The sequence below is a fragment of the Culex pipiens genome, chromosome 1 (assembly GCF_016801865.2).
Source record: "Culex pipiens pallens isolate TS chromosome 1, TS_CPP_V2, whole genome shotgun sequence".
NCBI classification, from domain to species: Eukaryota; Metazoa; Arthropoda; class Insecta; order Diptera; family Culicidae; genus Culex; species Culex pipiens.
Genome location: NC_068937.1, coordinates 136797202 through 136816414, shown reverse-complemented (window position 1 = coordinate 136816414; position 19213 = coordinate 136797202). Strand labels below are relative to the sequence as shown.

The 19213-nt window shown below is 36.2% G+C and overlaps 2 protein-coding genes across 3 annotated transcripts in view; one reads left to right on the top strand and one right to left on the bottom strand.

Moving 5' to 3' along the window:
- Positions 1 to 19213, bottom strand: part of LOC120422115 (cytotoxic granule associated RNA binding protein TIA1-like) — a 610909-nt gene that overhangs the window by 505093 nt on the left and 86603 nt on the right. The window lies entirely within an intron of this gene.
- LOC120420761 (serine protease grass-like) lies at positions 11986 to 14104 on the top strand. The gene is made up of 3 exons (XM_039583864.1): positions 11986 to 12849; positions 12900 to 13329; positions 13387 to 14104. The coding sequence occupies exons 1-3, from the start codon at positions 12054 to 12056 to the stop codon at positions 13973 to 13975; spliced, it is 1815 nt and encodes a 604-aa protein (XP_039439798.1). The 5' UTR covers positions 11986 to 12053; the 3' UTR covers positions 13976 to 14104.

Sequence of the window (19213 nt, the reverse complement as noted above, 5' to 3'; positions counted from 1 at the left end):
TTGAAACGGTTTTCAAAATATGAACCATAAATTCCAACCGCCGAACAAAAACATTGTCGAAGAGCAGCAGCAACAATCCGGGAAGAGTTCAGAAGAGGGAAAAAACTCGCTTGCAAAACCAACAACCGAAACCCGCGCCGTGTTGGTTGTTTGATCCAAATTTTGATTTCATCCCCCCCCCCTCCCTGCCCAGCTCACGAAAAGCTGATTTCGTTCGATGATGAATGCCTCCCCCCGTCCCCCACCCGACAGAGATACTTTATCATTACTGGCTCAGGGGCGCACTCCCCATCGAAAAATGGGTTCGCCAAAAAGAGCGCGGAAAACGATTTGGGAAGAAGAAGAAGGGGGAGGGGGAGGAGGTATGAGTTGACAATTTTTGGGCTTTCCATCATGCATTGCAAACATCACACAAGCGCGAAGCTAAGCTCTGGGTCTCGATCGTCACCACCAACCGAGGAAGAACAACATCCCAGGCAGGAGTTGGTGAGTGCAGTGAGATGAGTTCAAAGTCAAGCCCGTCCCGAGTGGGGGGAAATTATCTGTTTTTGTTTTTTACTTTTAAAATTGTAATCCTCACTTTTCACTCTTAATCTTCTCAAACCTCATTCCTCAATCCTCATTATTCATTTTTTTATTCATGTTATTCCTCATTTCTCATATGGGTAATTCTCCGCCAACTCACACAGCAGTTGCCCCGACCCCTCTTCGATTTGCGTGAAACTTTGTCCTAAGGGGTAACTTTTGTCCCTGATCACGAATCCGAGGTCCGTTTTTTGATATCTCGTGACGGAGGGGCGGTACGACCCCTTCCATTTTTGAACATGCGAAAAAAGAGGTGTTTTTCAATAATTTGCAGCCTGAAACGGTGATGAGATAGAAATTTGGTGTCAAAGGGACTTTTATGTAAAATTAGACGCCCGATTTGATGGCGTACTCAGAATTCCGAAAAAACGTATTTTTCATCGAAAAAAACACTAAAAAAGTTCTAAAAATTCTCCCATTTTCCGTTACTCGACTGTAAAAAATTTTGAAACATGTCATTTAATGGGAAATTTAATGTACTTTTCGAATCTACATTGTCCCAGAAGGGTCATTTTTTCATTTAGAACAAAATTTTTCATTTTAAAATTTCGTGTTTTTTCTAACTTTGCAGGGTTATTTTTTAGAGTGTAACAATGTTCTACAAAGTTGTAGAGCAGACAATTACAAAAATTTTGATATATAGACATAAGGGGTTTGCTTATAAACATCACGAGTTATCGCGATTTCACGAAAAAAAGTTTTGAAAAAGTTGGTCGTCATCGATCATGGCCGTTCATGGTCACCCGCGACAGACACGGACGACGAAACAAAGAGAAACGCAAAAAGTAACTTTTTCAAAACTTTTTTTCGTAAAATCGCGATAACTTGTGATGTTTATAAGCAAACCCCTTATTTCTATATATCAAAATTTTTGTAATTGTCTGCTCTACAACTTTGTAGAACATTGTTACACTCTAAAAAATAACCCTGCAAAGTTAGAAAAAACACGAAATTTTAAAATGAAAAATTTTGTTCTAAATGAAAAAATGACCCTTCTGGGACAATGTAGATTCGAAAAGTACATTAAATTTCCCATTAAATGACATGTTCCAAAATTTTTTACAGTCGAGTAACGGAAAATGGGAGGATTTTTAAAACTTTTTTAGTGTTTTTTTTGATGAAAAATACGTTTTTTCGGAATTCTGAGTACGCCATCAAATCGGGCGTCTAATTTTACATAAAAGTCCCTTTGACACCAAATTTCTATCTCATCACCGTTTCAGGCTGCAAATTATTGAAAAATACCTCTTTTTCGCATGTTCAAAAATGGAAGGGGTCGTACCGCCCCTCCGTCACGAGATATCAAAAAACGGACCTCGGATTCGTGATCAGGGACAAAAGTTACCCCTTAGGACAAAGTTTCACGCAAATCGAAGAGGGGTCGGGGCAACTTTTCCCGATTTCGTGTGAGTTGGTAGAGAATTACCCATATCTTATCACTCATTTCTCGTTTCTCATTACTCATTACTCATAACTCATTACTCATTACTCATTACTCATTACTCATTACTCATTACTCATTACTCATTACTCATTACTCATTATTCATTACTCATTACTCATTACTCATTACTCATTACTCATTACTCATTACTCATTACTCATTACTCATTACTCATTACTCATTACTCATTACTCATTACTCATTACTCATTACTCATTACTCATTACTCATTACTCATTACTCATTACTCATTACTCATTACTCATTACTCATTACTCATTACTCATTACTCATTACTCATTACTCATTACTCATTACTCATTACTCATTGCTCATTACTCATTACTCATCACTTATTACTCATTACTCATTACTCATTACTCATTACTCATTACTCATTACTCATTACTCATTACTCATTACTCATTACTCATTACTCATTACTCATTACTCATTACTCAATACTCATTACTCATTACTCATTACTTATTACTCATTACTCATTACTCATTACTCATTACTCATTACACATTACTCATTACTCATTACTCATTACTCATTACTCACTACTCATTACTCATAACTCATTACTCATTACTCATTACTCATTACTCATTACTCATTACTCATTACTCATTACTCATTACTCATTACTCATTACTCATTACTCAGTACTCACAAAGGTCAAGTTGTTCTTCCCTCTTGCAAGGAATGTCGGTCAAATAAAAGCTCAAAATATCAATTTCAAAAGTTTTGCAAAAAAAAATTATTTAAATAATTTATCTATTTCTTTCCGCAGAATCTGCGAAATCATCTTTTTATCAACAATTAGAAAATTTATTGCATGTCTTTCATTTCACTTTTCACTTTAACACCTCGTAATGACCGTGAACGTATTTTGTTTTAAAAATATACTTAAAGTTTCAAGTCAATTTTTTTTTTCAATTTTGAAACACATAGTCACATATTGCTTTATGAATTTAAAAGAAAAAAAAATTCAAAAACTTGGTCCATTTTGGATCTGTGCTCCCAAAATTCAAAATTTTCAAAAATATTTTTGAAGTGCACTTTTTTGTTAAAATCACAAAAATAAACGTTGCATGCATTTTTGAAAATTTCAAATCGATTGTAAAACTTTTTTTTTGCAATTCCGTCGTGAAACTACTTACTTTTCCTGTCTTTCTTGAACGACGAAATAGCCTACTTTTCTGTACCAAAAATAACAGAATCGAATAGCAACACTTTTCAAAATAAATGCTGAAAAGTTCTACTTTTCAGCACTCAAATGGGTGCTGAAAAGTTGAACTTTTCAGCACTTGTTTCGAAAAGTAACACTTTTCAACATTTTTTCGATTTAAACGATTTATTGACAAAATACATGAAAATTTGACTTAAAATTTCACTCAATGGGTGTTTTTCGAAATTGCAAAAAATGTTGTATGGAACTCGTTGCAAAACTTGATTTTTTCAGCACTCTTCATATTTATCCAACTCGGTGAACCTCGTTGGATAAATGTACGACACGTGCTGAAAAAATTCTCTTTTTGCAACTTGTTGCATAAACTACTATTAATGAAAATTTAAATTTTTAAGCAATTGCTTCCTAATTTTTGGAAAAACGTTAAGGGTGGAAGGCACAAAAACTTGAAATAAAATTTGTTTTGTATTAAAAATAAATAACTTCACGATAATTTTATGAAGCATGAAATGTGAAACCTAAAAAATCTTATGTATGAAATAAAACAAGAACTTTTTTCACGTCAATTTTAAATGTTTACAGAACTTATATAAATTACATACACGAAATGCAGTTTGTGAAAAAAAAACACTAAAATCTGGAGTTTTTTTAAATGTCAAATAATCAAAATTTTCTTACTATACAGCAATTCCATTTGAAAAAAGCCTAAGCAAAAAAAAAGTTTTCTTCTCGATCTTAAAATTTGTCTGGGGGTTCCTTGGAAAAAATAAGTAGCCCAGTATTTTTTTTTTGTTTTGCCATTAGGGTGATTTACATCGTGTTAGGGTGGTTCGAAAATGGCAATTAGTGAAAAAAGTTGATTTTTTGCTAATTTTGTCATTATCCTGTTTTTGCGCGTGACTGTATAATAGAACTTAGGGGAACTATACCCTTTTCAGCCTATTTATATTATCGGCCTATCAGCACTTTGATCATGAATTACAGCTTTCATAAAGTGTTTTTGACGGTTCCGAAGTAATAAATAGCTCAAATAAATGTGAGCAATTAATTAACATCTGAAAATATTGATTTAATAGCGGAAAACGGCAAAAGTGATGAGAATTGGTCGAACGGCTTAGAGTGATTAAAAAAGGTATATTTCCCCTATATAAATAACTTTACGAACTGCAGTTAGTGAAAAAATCTGAAATTTGGAGTTTGTCAAATAAAAAAAAATCTTACTATACATATTGGGTATTTTTAAACCGCCTAACGTCCAGGGTGTTCAGAAACACAAAAAAAAAACAAAAAAAAAAACAGAAACAAATTTTGGAACTTTTCAAAAAACACTAGAATATTGGAAAAAAGTTATGAAATTGGAGTCGCACAGGGCCACAGTTGATTAATCAATTGATATTTTATTTTTCGATATTTTCCACAAAAATTAAAAAAAAAAATCAGAATTGGAGAATTGTATTTTTAGGATCCAACTATCACATCTTTTTCACTCTTTTCTCATTCCTCAACCCTCTTTCTTCAGTTTTCATTTACTCGGGTCTCACCCCTCGCTCGCGCGAAGGCTAACTGCCGGGAGTAATTAAACAATTTGACGTATACTCGTGTCAAAAGTTTTCGCTTTATCTCTGCTGCTGCTGCTGCTCGTCCTTGTTCAGCTCGTCATCGTGTGCCCTCTCTTCTGGTTGTTGTTTCTGTGCTGGATGTGGTGGTGGGGTGGTGGCGAGGACACTCTTCACGGAATAGATCCGGATTTTCCGAAAGAGTTTTCGCCCCGTGCACATAAATTTTCTAAATCTAAATATTTACTCAATGAATCAAACCGAAGCCAGGCGCACTGACGTTCGTCGTCCTGCGAGCAGAGAGTTTTGTGTGTGTTTGGTGAAATCGAAAAAACGGGGAACGCGGAAGGTGGTGGTGGGTGGGGTGGGAGAGATCATACTTTTCCAGAAGGTGACAGTTTTTTTTCCAGGAAGGGTAGGGGGAAGAGGAGTGACAACAATAGGGTACACAGAGGGGATGGCTTTGGAAGTGTAATTAGAATATGAATAAATGATGGTGACGAGATGAGATTGAAAATTTATCGAATGACAGAAACACACTACAGATTGTGTTTGCACTCTTTCAGCAAAATAATCAAGCACTTTGGATAATTGTTCAATAAGATTAAAAATGCATGAGTGAGCAAAAGAGATATTCTTGAAAAACCGGGACAAAAATAACAGTAAAGAATGACGTTGCTTCGCAACATCTGGGTAACTTCCTCTATTGACAATCATCGACTCTTTATGGCCAATATACAGAAAGCGAAACTTTTCACTTGCACACATGGAGCATACAACATCAAACAGCACATGATTCATTATTACGGACTATATGGAGTCGTTTCGAGAAAGCTTAAAACTCTGATTGGCGTAGGACTGCGTTAAGGGATGTCGTATTATAATTGTTTGAGGATTTTTTTTTCAATCCAAAACTGTTTAGACTAGTATACGAAAGTAATTATTTTTTAATTTTTTTAAATAATAAAAGTCTGGCTTTAAATTTTTATTTGTATCAATCGAAAATCAACTTTAAACAAAAGTTCATTCACTTAGGAAATAAGTTTTATTTGAGTAATAGTTATCAAGCTCTAGTTTTGAATTGCAACCTTACAAAAAAGCAAAATTTGATGAAATTGTTTAAAAATCTATGCAATAAAAACAAACAAAAAATCAATGAAAGATTAATTTTTATCATCGAAAAGGGTACAAAAACATTCGAAGATACCGCCGTATACAAATTAACGCTCATTAGTAGGATTAGTGAATTTTCACGATTTCGCGAACAGCGTAAATTTCGTGAAATTCAACAGTTTCCGCGAAATCCAAGCATTTACCAAAATCAATCCTTTGAAGCAATTTTAACAAATATGTATGTATATTTGTCCCGCTCGTGTGGATCAATCGGACCGCGCACTGGACTCACAATCCAGAGGTCGCCGGTTCGAATCCCGCGGCGGGCGCTCTAAAATTCTTTGTGTAAATATGGGTATTCGGCGCCGTCGCTCCGTGCCATACTTTCATACACTTAGGAGCCCAGGGCGGCGAAGTCCTTGTAGTTAAAAGGAAGACACTAGTGGTTGGTACTAGCAATGGTGGCCGACAGCTATAAAGTCAACTTCGTTTTTTTCGTTTTCGTATGCTTAAAATATCAATTTCCTCTGGAAAAACTAGCATTTTTTTACTTTTAAGCATATAAACGCATTTTTGAATTTTGGACCCAAAGATTGGAAATACTTGAGAAGTCCGGGATTTTTTTGTGAAGGCTTCATTGGTATTTTGGATTTTTTTTATTTCACAGTAGCATGCAACTGTGAAAATGAAAATGGATTCTTATGCCAAAAATAAAAAAAAAATGTTTAGAATTTAGGTACCAAACAAAATCATCTTCAAAATACTTAGAAATATTTAGTAAATACAGAAGTTCAATCAATTTAAAATAAACGCCTTTTCCTACTGTTATTATCACCTTGAGCACGAATTGGCTTGTTCAAATCATTCTGAATAGTAGTGAAATGTCCAAGTAGAGTCCAGGATAATTGACAGATTCAAAAATCAGAAAAAGTGACAAATAAATTTCAAAAATATATTTTGTCAATTCAAAGAGACACAAAGAGAGTTGTTCCTTTTAATTTCGCTATATATTTTAGTATCTTTACAGATTCGTATTTTGTCTACTACGTGCAGACTTCATCAGTGTTCTGTTCTCGACTGGAACAACTCGTCTCTTTGTAATCACAGTAATTCATTCTGCACACATTTGTTTGTGTTTTGATGAAGTTTGCAAAACTGTTTAAGGCTTTTTTGTTCTTGTCTACAAATGTTTTTTAGGAATCTATCAAAAAATATCTCGTATTAATTTGTAAAAAGTCCTATCAGCTATAATGACATTCAGGGTTGTTGAGTTACTTAAAAAACGATTTTTTTTTATATTTTTTTAAGATCCAAAAACATAATAATCACTTTGTTGAACAAACTTAATCAATTGAAATTCAATGTTTGTATAAAAAATATTTATATTTTGAACTGGCTTTTATATTTATAATTATATCAAAAATTTTGGTTAATCCATCGAAGTCCTACGTCAAATGTATAATCTCCACGTTCCTGTTTGCAACGATATTTGTTAGTAATTCATGATTCGATTCCTGTACAAATAACATCAATGCAGGCTATGAAGCAAGAATAAAAACACATTCCAGTGTAATAAGCCCTCCCAGCCCAGCTTACTTTGATCGCAGATCCAGTATGTGCCTCCAAGGCCACACAACTAGAGCGCAACATTTGAAGAGTCACCACGCACCCCGCCTACTATTGCTGCTGCTGCAGGGGTAACTTTTTTTTCCAACCTCCAGAGTTAATCTCCCTCCAGAGGGGATTATGTGTGCGTGTGCGTGTACGTTTGGTTTTTCCTCCGCAGTGAAAAATCGGCTACTCCTCACATTCGAGCGTGTGTGTGTTTGCGGGTGCCTTGTTTAGTGGGTGGTGGTTTTGGACTGTTGAAGCAACTTTCAAATTATCTACCCCATTAAAAGGGAAAGTTATGGCAGGAATAAAAAATTATTCGCGCGCGCAGCAGCAACGGGGGACGTCGACGCCGGAAAAAGTTTTCACTTTTGGTGTGATTCGGCACTGTTGGTGGGGAGAAGATGGGCAAAGTCAGCCAACAATTTATTTACGAGCGTCCGGAGGTTTGCTCAAATCGTCGACATATTCCAAAACAGCGCGCCAGAATATGCATGAATGGATATGGCGAAAGTTTTATACTCTTTCTGAAAGGAAAAGAAGAGCGAAATTGTCTGTGGCCAAAGAGATTAGCTTCACTTTGTGAGGGGCAAGGGAACTCGCACCAGATGTGTCAGAAGGAGTCACGCCATGTTAGTTGATCAATTTTCCATCTTGACACCCCGTTTCTTTCCGAACCTCCCACCTTCAAAGTTTTCCACCTTGTGTCGAAGCAGTGCGAGAGCACACATGTGTTCGTTCGTTCGTTCGGGGATGCTGTGGGCACTCTGCGATGATGTGTGGTCTCCGTTGAGCCCTTTTTCTTCGCCTGAATTTAGAATTTTCTTATTCAATTTACATTTTTTTTCTGCTCCACTCCCAAAGCATCCCAAGTCTCAGCAACAGCACAGCAATGTATATTCTTTGACATAAAATAAAACTTTATTACCTCCTTTCAACATTTTGATTTATAATACAAAAGATAATAAAAATAAAATTGAAAGAAGCGACACATCTCAAGCAACTCGACTGTTCCGCTCCGAACTCCTGCTGCTGGCTCGGGGGTCCCGGCGAATGGACTCGACTTTTGGCCTCGTCTTTTTCATATGGTGATACACCGAACCCCTTCTTCTTCTTCTTGCAGCAGGACACTTCCCAGGAAAACATCAAGAATAGAACGAAACGATGATTCTTTCATTCAGAAAGCAGCAGGAATCTACGACGGAAAGGAAGTTGTGGCAGTAAAAATGCACTGGAGCAAAAGGAGTGTGGGGGAGGGGATGGGAATTTTCCATCGTGGACATCGGCACGGCCAATTCGGACCGCGGCAGGGGGTCCCCGAATGGGGAATGTGCCATTTCTGGAATGGCAGGTTGGAATGGGAGATTTCTTGGAGGTTGAAGTTACGGGATGCAATATCCAGTTGTCGTATTTTTTGGGACTGGTTGTATTGGAATAATAATGGAACATTAAAATCAACTTTTTGTATAAAATTTATGTATATCCCTTCGGCGCCCTTAACTACAAACAATACCAAAAAACAATAAATAAAATTGGTCAGATTTTAAAATTAAATAGCTGATTCAGGTAGGGTTTTAGGGGTAGCTGAACTACCAACCTTAGTATGATTAAAGGTATTTTTAAATCTAAAATATGATATAGAACATATACACCCAGAACTGGGCATCGGCATACGAGAGGATAAAGAGCACGATTCGGTAGTAAAATAGTACTGTGTGCGGACGGAGAGGATAAATCCCGAAATTACCGAGAGTACTTTACTCATGGTTCATTTTCCAAAAAAGTTCATCTATCAAAAAAAAAGTACCGGTACCGAGACTCGAACCCTAGACCTTCGGCATATTGGCATATGGGCCACCATGGTTCGGTGGCGGTCGTTTGTCAATAGAAGCCACTCATAGGATGAACTGTTCCAATGAACGAATGAACACGCGAGAGGACTATACTCTCGCAATATAGCACTTTCCTCACGTTTCTTTTCGTGAGGACTCTCCCCTCGTTCTTTAACTTTGGGTGTAGCAAAAGTCCACTGTATAGTTTATATTTTAAAATACATTTTCCCATTTATTATTTCTAGTTTAATACCAATCCGTTTGATACCCATATTACAAATTATGAAAGAAGTTTCAAAAAACACGGTATTTTGTGAAAATTCGAGAATTTTTTAAAAAAGGTCAATAAATTTTGCACTGATTAATTCCATATTGCAAATTATGATGTATTGCACATTGTGAAAATGTGAAAAACTCTAATAAAGTGAAAAAGCATAAAAAATTTCGCTTCACTTGCTACCCATTAGTGCGTCCATCCCGAGAATTCCCGGGAATTTTCCAAAACCGGGAATTCCCAAATCGCGGGTTTTTTATATTTTGTCCCGGGAATTCCAGAAATCGAAAAATAAATAAATTTAGGTCTGGGAATTCCGATGTTGTTGTGGAAAACGAAGAACAGTTGAATACTTAGTAATTGATAAGAAGTTTAAAGCACTTGTATCCAGCATTTATCAGCATTAATTTGGCCTATTAGGAAAAATTGTTGAAATTTTCGTTTATAGACCCGCAAAATGACTTGCGCTTTAAAAAATATTTTCTGCTTACTTTTTTTTTAAATGGTTTGGTATTATATTTACGAAGGTTTATGATTGTTAACTTGGAAAAAATATCAAAAATAATAAATAATAATAAATAATAAATTATTATTATTTTTTTTTTTTTTTAAACCGGCATCTGGAGCTATTTAGAACAAAAAAGTAGTACACCAATTTCCAAATTTATTGCCCTAAAATTTCCTGCACCTCTTCAGACTGCAGTTCCTATTTTCCCCAGTTTGGGATGGTGACTTTAAGATAATTTGTAAAATATGTTTTGTATAAAAATGACAATCTAAACTTATCAAAAATTTTACATTGTCTGGTATAATTTTCCCGGAAACTCTCGGGCTTCAAAAAATATTTTTTCTCGTTTCCCGAGAAATTTAAAACCCGGGAAAATTGGACGCCCTACTATCCATGTTTCAAACCAATAAATTTGAGTACTTTCGAAAAAGAACGAATTTTGCGAACAATTTTTAGTATTTAAACATTGACAATAACAACATTAAAAAATATTCTTAGTGAAAGCATTGAAAATTTAACATGAGATGGTCGAATATTGGAAAGATTTTAAAAACGAGTTTTTGGCCATTATCGTCCATAAGATTATCACCGATAAAATTATCTTAACAATGATAACGATAAATTATCTACTCTTAGATTTTTTTTCAGTTGAGTGGAAAATTTATTCTAAAATTTTTAAATAATTTTCATTGAAGAGTACAAAAAATTCCTCAAGTATTATTTTTTAACTTAGTAAATCAATCCATTAGTTTCTGAGACATTGCGATTAAAAATTGTGAGCTAGCTACACGACGCTGTAGTGCACTGAAAAAAACTTGCTTTTCCCTAAATTTAAACTAAAGGAGGATGTATCTCCGTAACCAGAGGTCCGATCAACAATACCAAAAAATGAGAATAATGGAAAATTTTCTCAGCTCTTAAAAAATATTGTTTGCATGCACCCTTGTCTTTTATGGAATATTTTATAACTGCAAATAAAAATTCAAGAGAACAACGTATCTTCAATGCATTTTTATTATCAATTTTGTTTTTATTTGAATGATGAAAGACAGAAACCTGAAATTAAAATAACATTGGCATTACCAAAATAAAAATCTCAGAAATAAACAGATATATTTTTTTATAAATATCTATCTATACCATAATCAGGGGTGACATTGGGTCGAAAAACACATCAAAAACTGTTAAGTTAAGCTACTATTTTTTTGATTACTTTGGGTTGTAATATTACATAACTTTATGGCTCATGTGACGTCTTTTCCAATTAAGTTCTTTTTTACCTTAAAATTAAATGTTTGGCAGAGAATTGATTCCTTGATCTAAAATTCAATAATACTATTTTGACGTAAATTACGCATGTAAATAAGACCTCAAACAAACACAAGCCATCTTATAAAATCAATGATTCTGGAGAGGTAAAAATGTGTCCTACACTTTTCTTAACCATAAATGTATTTATTTCAAATAATTTTGCGATATTTATTCCTCAATGCTATTTACACTGATACGATAGTTTTCTACTACGTAAACTCCATATGGAATTTCCTCCTAAACAAAGAAAACAATATATATCAACGGCATAAAAACAGGTTTTGGGAATTCCCCACGTCACGATGTACACGGAAAAAAACTTAATCGCTTAATTATGAATAATGTTCATGAAATGGGGAACCACAAAAAATAATGCCCAAAATAAACGGAATACTTTAAGATGCACAATTTAATTGATCTTGTTAACGATTCCAAGACTTGTTAATTTTTTCTGTGTAATTATTGTCTGATCGTCTTCGCGCTCAACCTAAAACTGGTTTGCGAACAGGTGATGCATAAAATCGTTAGCTTTGATTGCGGCTTTGATCAGACTTGCGTGAGACGTTCGATCATTCGGATGTGAAACTAGACAAATAAACGTGTTTTTGTTTTTGTCTGAAAATGAAACAAATCATATCATTTTTAGTGATAGTGCTGACATTCCTCGCTAGTTCCACCAGTTCTTTCGAGTGCGGCCAGCGAAAGATCACCTTCTCTGGCTACTGGCCCTGGCAGGTGGCCGTTTACCACCGGAAAGGTTCCTCCCGGGACAGTTACACCTGCGGGGGAACTCTCATCAGTGAAACGTTCGTGCTGACGGCAGCTCGGTGCGTTCAGAGTGACGACGGCGACGGTCGTCGAATGTTCGTTCGCATGGGAGTTCGGAACCTGCAGGAACTGGATCCGAACGGCTTCCAGCAGCACGGAGTACGGGAGATTCATCGCGTTGATAGGGGGAATGGATTGAGGAGTGACGTTGCTCTGCTGGAGCTGGACTCGGAGGTGGAGTTCACGGAGTATGTTCAGCCAGTTTGTTTGAACTTGGCGGAGGAGTTGGTTGAGCAGGTGGGGAGTTTCGTGAGCTGGGGTGATGAATCTTCGGGTTTGAAGAGCTCGATATCCGAGGTAATCAGTGATGAAGAATGTCTTAGAAGTGATCTTCAAGCATATGAAGAAGTGCGGGGTAGCAGCATGTTTTGTGTTGGATTCAAGACTGAGACCACACTTTGTAACAGCGATGCTGGATCGGGAATTTATTTCAAAAGAAAGGGAGTCTGGTTCATGGGAGGAACGCTGGCAGCTCGAGATTCTGGCTATTCATGTAGCGCAAAAAGTAACGCTGCTTTCAACAATATTGATAACTTTGTCCCATGGATTCGTAACGTAACCAAAATTCAGTATTCGACTGAGAAATTAGGTAAGATTCAGTCACATTGGTTGAATCCCAATAACTCAGATTGCTTCCAGATAGCATCCCATGCACGACTCCAACCAACAAGCCAGGAATGTGCGTCCGGATCGAACAGTGCCAAAACATCTACAAAATCATTACGAGTCCAACCCCACAGCCAAAGTACAATTACTACATCAAACAGGCAACCTGCACCCAACCGGGCGTATCTCGAAGCATTTGTTGTCAACTCGCGGAGATTGAATCAAAGCATTCAACTACGGTCGTAACTATTCCAGAGCTTCTACCCCGCAATTGTGGCAAATACTTGACCGACAAAATCAGCCGGGGATCGAACGCAGATCTGATGGAGTTTCCCTGGATGGTCTGGTTGATCTGGAAGAACAAAACTAGCGGAAGGCAGTTTGTATTCTGCCATGGATCGCTGGTCAACAAACGTTACGTCTTGAGTAGTGCGTGGTGTGTCAACGACGATTCTTCAATTCTGTAAGTTGAGAATTCACAAGATTTCAAACATGATTTGAATGAAACTTCCCATCCCAGTCAACAGGTCAGACTTGGAGAGTACGATCGTCGCCAAGATCCGGACTGTAACGTGAACGATCCCAAAGATTGTGCTCCCCCGGTTCGAGATTACGACGTTGAAAGCTTCGTTGGACATCCGGATTTGGACGACGATGCAGCTAGGAATGATATCGCGTTGATTCGACTCAAGTCCGACGTCACATTTGAGGATCACATCCAGCCGGTTTGCCTGCCGGATACCCAATCGAAACCAAACGAATACATCATATCCGGTTGGGGTGCAACGGTGAAAAACGGTGATTGGGCTAGAATTCTTCAGAAGGCTACGGTTCCTGCGGTAGATCATTCCGAATGTCGGACAGCGTTCGGAGCGAATCCGGAGTATCACATCGGACCGGGAGTTTTGTGCGCTGGCCGGAATGGAACCTCAAACGTATGCACGGATGATAACGGAAGTCCGCTGGGTTATCCGGTGCGGAGTGACGGGGGTATTCGGTTTGTCCAGTATGGGATTACGTCGGTTTTTTCTTGCGGAGCTAACTATCCATCGATCTATACTGATGTTAGCTTTTACATGGATTGGATTGTGGACAATATGGAGTTGTAGAATGAATTAAAGCAAATTTTTAAACGTTAAACTCGCAAAAAGTACACTTTATTCGCAACTCAGTTTACTTGCCACGAATAAACTTGCGAATGTTTACTGTTCCATTACTATAGCAGTTTGCACACTTTACTCGCTGTTTATGCTCTTCGATTACCCGTGCAATGTTTGAAGATCTTAACATGGATTGGATCGTGAATATAATTGAGTTGAAGACGCACCCGCGAAAGTTTGCTGTATCGTTACCATAGCAGTTCGCACACTTTACTCGTCGTTTTCCCATGCACTTGTCGATTTTCCTAACATAAACCAGCTTTATTCTGTTTGTACACATATTAACAATTCTGCACCCCTTGCCCAACCCTAATAAGCTGCATATCTTAGTGAGTGCAGAACAACTTTATCCCTCATTCCCAAAAGCTCCAGTCCTTAACCTAAAATAACCCATCACAAGATGCAAAACACAACAAACTCGGCTTCTCCATTTCTAGTGGGAAATCATTTCCGACATTCGAGAGAGGGCATTGGAGTGAGAAATATGAAACTTTCTCAGGGTTATTTCTTCCACTGCAACTTCCTTCCTTCCATCTTGAAGCCACGCCGACCCGGAATGGGGTGCAAAAGACCAACTTAATGCATAACTTTCAAGCCATAAAACGCTGCTGCTGCTGCTGCTGACCGGGGTTGCACATAAATACAAAGTCTTCTTTCTTGGGAGAATGTGTGTGTGTGTGCTCTTTGCTTGTGCACCGGAAAACCAGCATGTTATCTTTTATGTTTTTTTGGGCCCGGTTCTCAAGGGTGCGTCCGATTATACGACCGAAAATGGTCCGGCAGCAAACCGGCCAGCTGGAAAGTTTGGGGACGATGATGTCAGTCGGAATCCTCCGAGGAGATGGCCAGAAATGTCCTAATATTAATTGGTTCCGAAGCGGAACTGATCAGAATTGGGTTTGTTGATGTGTGAAAATTAGCTAAAAAAAACTACACAAAAAGAGTAATGACCGAAGAAGGGTGACGAACTTTCAGCAGCAAATCAACCAAATGTAGTCGGAGCCGTTTTAATCAAATTTAACAGCACAGATTACGCGCGGGAGACACGTGACGAAAATCCATCAAAACTTTATTTTAAAAATATATCCCCCACATCCAACGAGCGGCAACAAAAGAGCGTCCTGTTCCCGGCCGTAAATCCCCTCGCATAATCAAGTCTCCCGCTGAATTATTCAATTCATTACAGGACTTTTTTATGCCCACGAGACACGCACGCACGGAACGCAAAATACAACCTCAATCACAAATCATATCCCGGGCCTTTTCAACTCCGACCGACCGACCGAACCCCCCCACCAAACCAACCAACAGTTGTGTGGGTGTGTCAGAGATCATCCCCCAAAAGCCCTAAAGTACCATCCGCCGTTTTTTTTATGTATTTCATTTCGAACCTGCTGTTTAAGGGAAGAAGTAGGGGGGGGGGGGGATAAAAAGTTGACATCGACCCGCAACGGAAAACAAGTGGACAAAAAAACAGCACGACTCCCCGCGACTCAATCGTGACGACCCTTTTTTCGGGATCCCGAAGTTCAATGAGTGGCTCTTAAGTGGGATTTTCGATTGAGAAAATTGCAAAAAATGTGTTTTTTTTTTTAATTTAATGTCTTAAAAAAAACTTCAATGTTGTAAAAATCCAAGATTTGGAAACCCATACATCCAATTTTGATTTTTGTTGAAATTTAAACAGGTCTCGGGTGAGTTTTCAAAAAGCCGTAAGAGCCACCGTGACCTCCGACACTAATTTTAATTTTTATCCAAATTGAAACGAAATTTCATTTATTTTTAAGTTAGAGCACTTGAAGGACATGCAGATGAACAATCTCAAACATTTTTGAAATTGTTTTTTCGTAAATAGGTCGAGTACCGTTGCAAAAAAGGCTTTGTTTACCAATGGCTCTTAGGTCTTTTTGAAAACTAATCCGAGAGGTAGAGTTTTTTGTCGATTAGATTTTATGAACCAATTACAGTCATGATCCGGTTTTGCACGCCTCGGTTTTGCACTGCCCTGGTTTTGATTCGTTCAGCTGCATCATCATATTAACATCAATAAATTATAATGTTTTGGAATCGGGATGATGTCAGCTATCGATTGCAATTATAATAACATAACAATTTTCACAAAAATACGTATTTTTCCTGTATTTTGAAAATGCAAAGTTTCTCGAAAAAATATTCAAAATTATTGATATTGCAATGTGGGTATCAAATGATCGTCATTTTTCATACCTTTCGAATGTAATTTTTATTTTTTGAAAATACTAAACATTTTTACAAAACTACGTATAACAAAAATAGTGAAAATTTTAATTTTTACAATATGTGTATCAAACGATCGGGATTTTTTCATAAATGTCAAAAGTTATAACTTAATTTTTTTTAAATTCTATATTTTTTCACATAACTACGTATTTTTGAAAAAAAAACCATAAAATTTTTTTTTTTACATGATTGGTATCAAATGATTGGATTTTTTTATACATTTCGAATGTAGTATCAACATTTTTTGAAAATACAAAAAAATCACAAAACTACTTATTTTCGAAAAAACTACTCAAAGTTTCATTTATTAATACCCATATCAAATTATTGGGATTTTTTCATACATTTCGAATAAAGTATCATTTTTTTGAAAATACTCCAAATTCTAACGAAACTACATATTTTGTAAAAACCAAAACACTCAAACTTCAAGTTTTTTGACAATATGGATACCAAACGATCGGGATTTTTTCATACATATCGAAAATTGATTTTCGAAAGCTATTTTTTTTAAATAGCTATTTTCGAAAGCTATTTTTTTTAATACTCAAAATTTTCAAAAAACGTATTTTCTAAAAAATATTCAAAATTTATAAATTTCAAAACTAATTACATTCAAAATGTTAGAAAGAATTCCGATCATTTGTTACCAAACTGAAACTTTGAGTGCTTTTTTTCGAAAATACGTAGTTTGGTAAAAATTATGAGTATTTTCAAAAAAGGTTATTAAATTCGAAATGTATGAAAAAATTCGGCTCATTTGATACCCATATTGTGAAAAACTGGAGTTTTGCGTATTTTTTCGAAAATTAGGCCGTTGCAAATATTTCTTGAAGTTTATGTCCCTCGACTTTGACCAAAGTCAAAGGGGGTGGGGGCAAAGAAATATAAAAGTATAAAAAATGAAATTACGAGCCATGGCTTCAACATTTTAATGAAAAAAGTGTTTTAAAATGCGTTATACACCTGTCCAGTTGTTTTGCCATTAAAATTTCCAAAATATCTAAGTATCGACGAAAATTTTATTTTTTGCGAAATTTTTTTTTGCGATGCTGTACATTGGGATTTCATTAAAATTCAAAACATTTTTAAACATGCTTAATATGATTATTAATGCAAAAAATTGCATTTAAGATTGTATTCAATTGATTAGATTTCATGGAAATTTTGAAGTTTTTTGGAAAAACATTTTTTTTGCCCCCTGATTTTTCAAACCAATTTTGAAGGGGGGCGACATGAACTTTGAAAAATATTTGCAACGGCCTAAGCGGTTATGTGAAAATGTTTAGTATTTTCTAAAAATGTTGTTATTACATTCGAAATGCATGAAAAAAATCCCAATCATTTGATACAAATATTGCAGAAAACTGAAATTTTGAGTATTTTTTCAAAAATACGAAGTTTTGTAAAAAAATTCGGTATTTAAAACAAAATTGCATGACATTCGATAAACAAGATCATTTGATACCCATATTGCAATAACAAATATTTTGATGTTTTTTTTTGTGTAATAAATAGCATTTTCAAAATACAGGAAAATCCGGATTTTTGTTAAAATTTTCATTTAACTTTAATTACAATGGATAGCTGTCATCATCCCGATTCCAAACACATTTTTTGATGTTTGCATGATTTTTTATTCGATTATAGCCAATGTCTCCCATAAAGCCAAAATCCCATAAGCCAATGAGCATCCATAATAAACTGCGCGTCGGTTGATATTCATATCACTAATCATAAAAAATAAGTACATTTCAGTTCAGTTTTTTATGAAAGATAATATTACAATTTGTTACTTTTGCAATGTATTACATCAAATTCATATTGAAACTGTTCCAGCTTAAACATTTAATTAATGAATTTGATATGGAAAGGTGATAAAAATGGAAAGCTTAAAACTTGCTAATAATTTAAAATGTGTATTTTTTACAAAAAAAAACTTAAATATGGTAAAAACTCACCTTATTCAAATATGAGATTTAAAAACTCATGAACAAAGATGAAAAAAAGCAGATTTTTTTAGTTCGAAGAGTTTTTGTATTGGACGCTTGACGCTTGAGACTTGACTTGACGCTTGAGAGTTGAGAGTTGAGAGTGGTGAGTTGAGAGTTGAGAGTTGAGAGTTGAGAGTTGAGAGTTGAGAGTTGAGAGTTGAGAGTTGAGAGTTGAGAGTTGAGAGTTGAGAGTTGAGAGTTGAGAGTTGAGAGTTGAGAGTTGAGAGTTGAGAGTTGAGAGTTGAGAGTTGAGAGTTGAGAGTTGAGAGTTGAGAGTTGAGAGTTGAGAGTTGAGAGTTGAGAGTTGAGAGTTGAGAGTTGAGAGTTGAGAGTTGAGAGTTGAGAGTTGAGAGTTGAGAGTTGAGAGTTGAGAGTTGAGAGTTGAGAGTTGAGAGTTGAGAGTTGAGAGTTGAGAGTTGAGAGTTGAGAGTTGAGAGTTGAGAGTTGAGAGTTGAGAGTTGAGAGTTGAGAGTTGAGAGTTGAGAGTTGAGAGTTGAGTTGAGTTGAGTTGAGTTGAGTTGAGTTGAGTTGAGTTGAGTTGAGTTGAGTTGAGTTGAATTGAATTGAGTTGAGTTGAGTTGAGTTGAGTTGAATTGAGTTGAATTGAGTTGAATTGAGAGTTGAGTTAAGTTGATAGCAACGAATGTGAGTTGCAAATCCAATCAAGTTTCATGTTTTTGATTATTTCCATAAGATTTTTACAATTTTTCAACCAAGCTTTCAAATTTGGCTCACTCATGTGCCAAACCCCATACAAGTGACTGTCGTCATTTTCCCCCCTTCCTCCCGAACGGATACCTCTTGAGCTGTTCGTATGTATGTCATTTTTTTTTTTTTGTTCAGTCCTTCCCAAAGGGACCCATTTCGGCAAACACTCTTACGATGACTGCAGACTTGTGTAGGTACCATTTCAACGAGGAACCCCCTCCTGTGT

Excerpts from the sequence above, each read along its gene's own strand:
- LOC120420761 (XM_039583864.1), top strand. The coding sequence starts at position 12,054 with ATGAAACAAATCATATCATTTTTAGTGATAGTGCTGACATTCCTCGCT. Across the intron at positions 12,850-12,899 it reads GTATTCGACTGAGAAATTAG|ATAGCATCCCATGCACGACT; the intron begins GTAAGATTCAGT and ends GATTGCTTCCAG. Across the intron at positions 13,330-13,386 it reads AACGACGATTCTTCAATTCT|TCAACAGGTCAGACTTGGAG; the intron begins GTAAGTTGAGAA and ends TTCCCATCCCAG.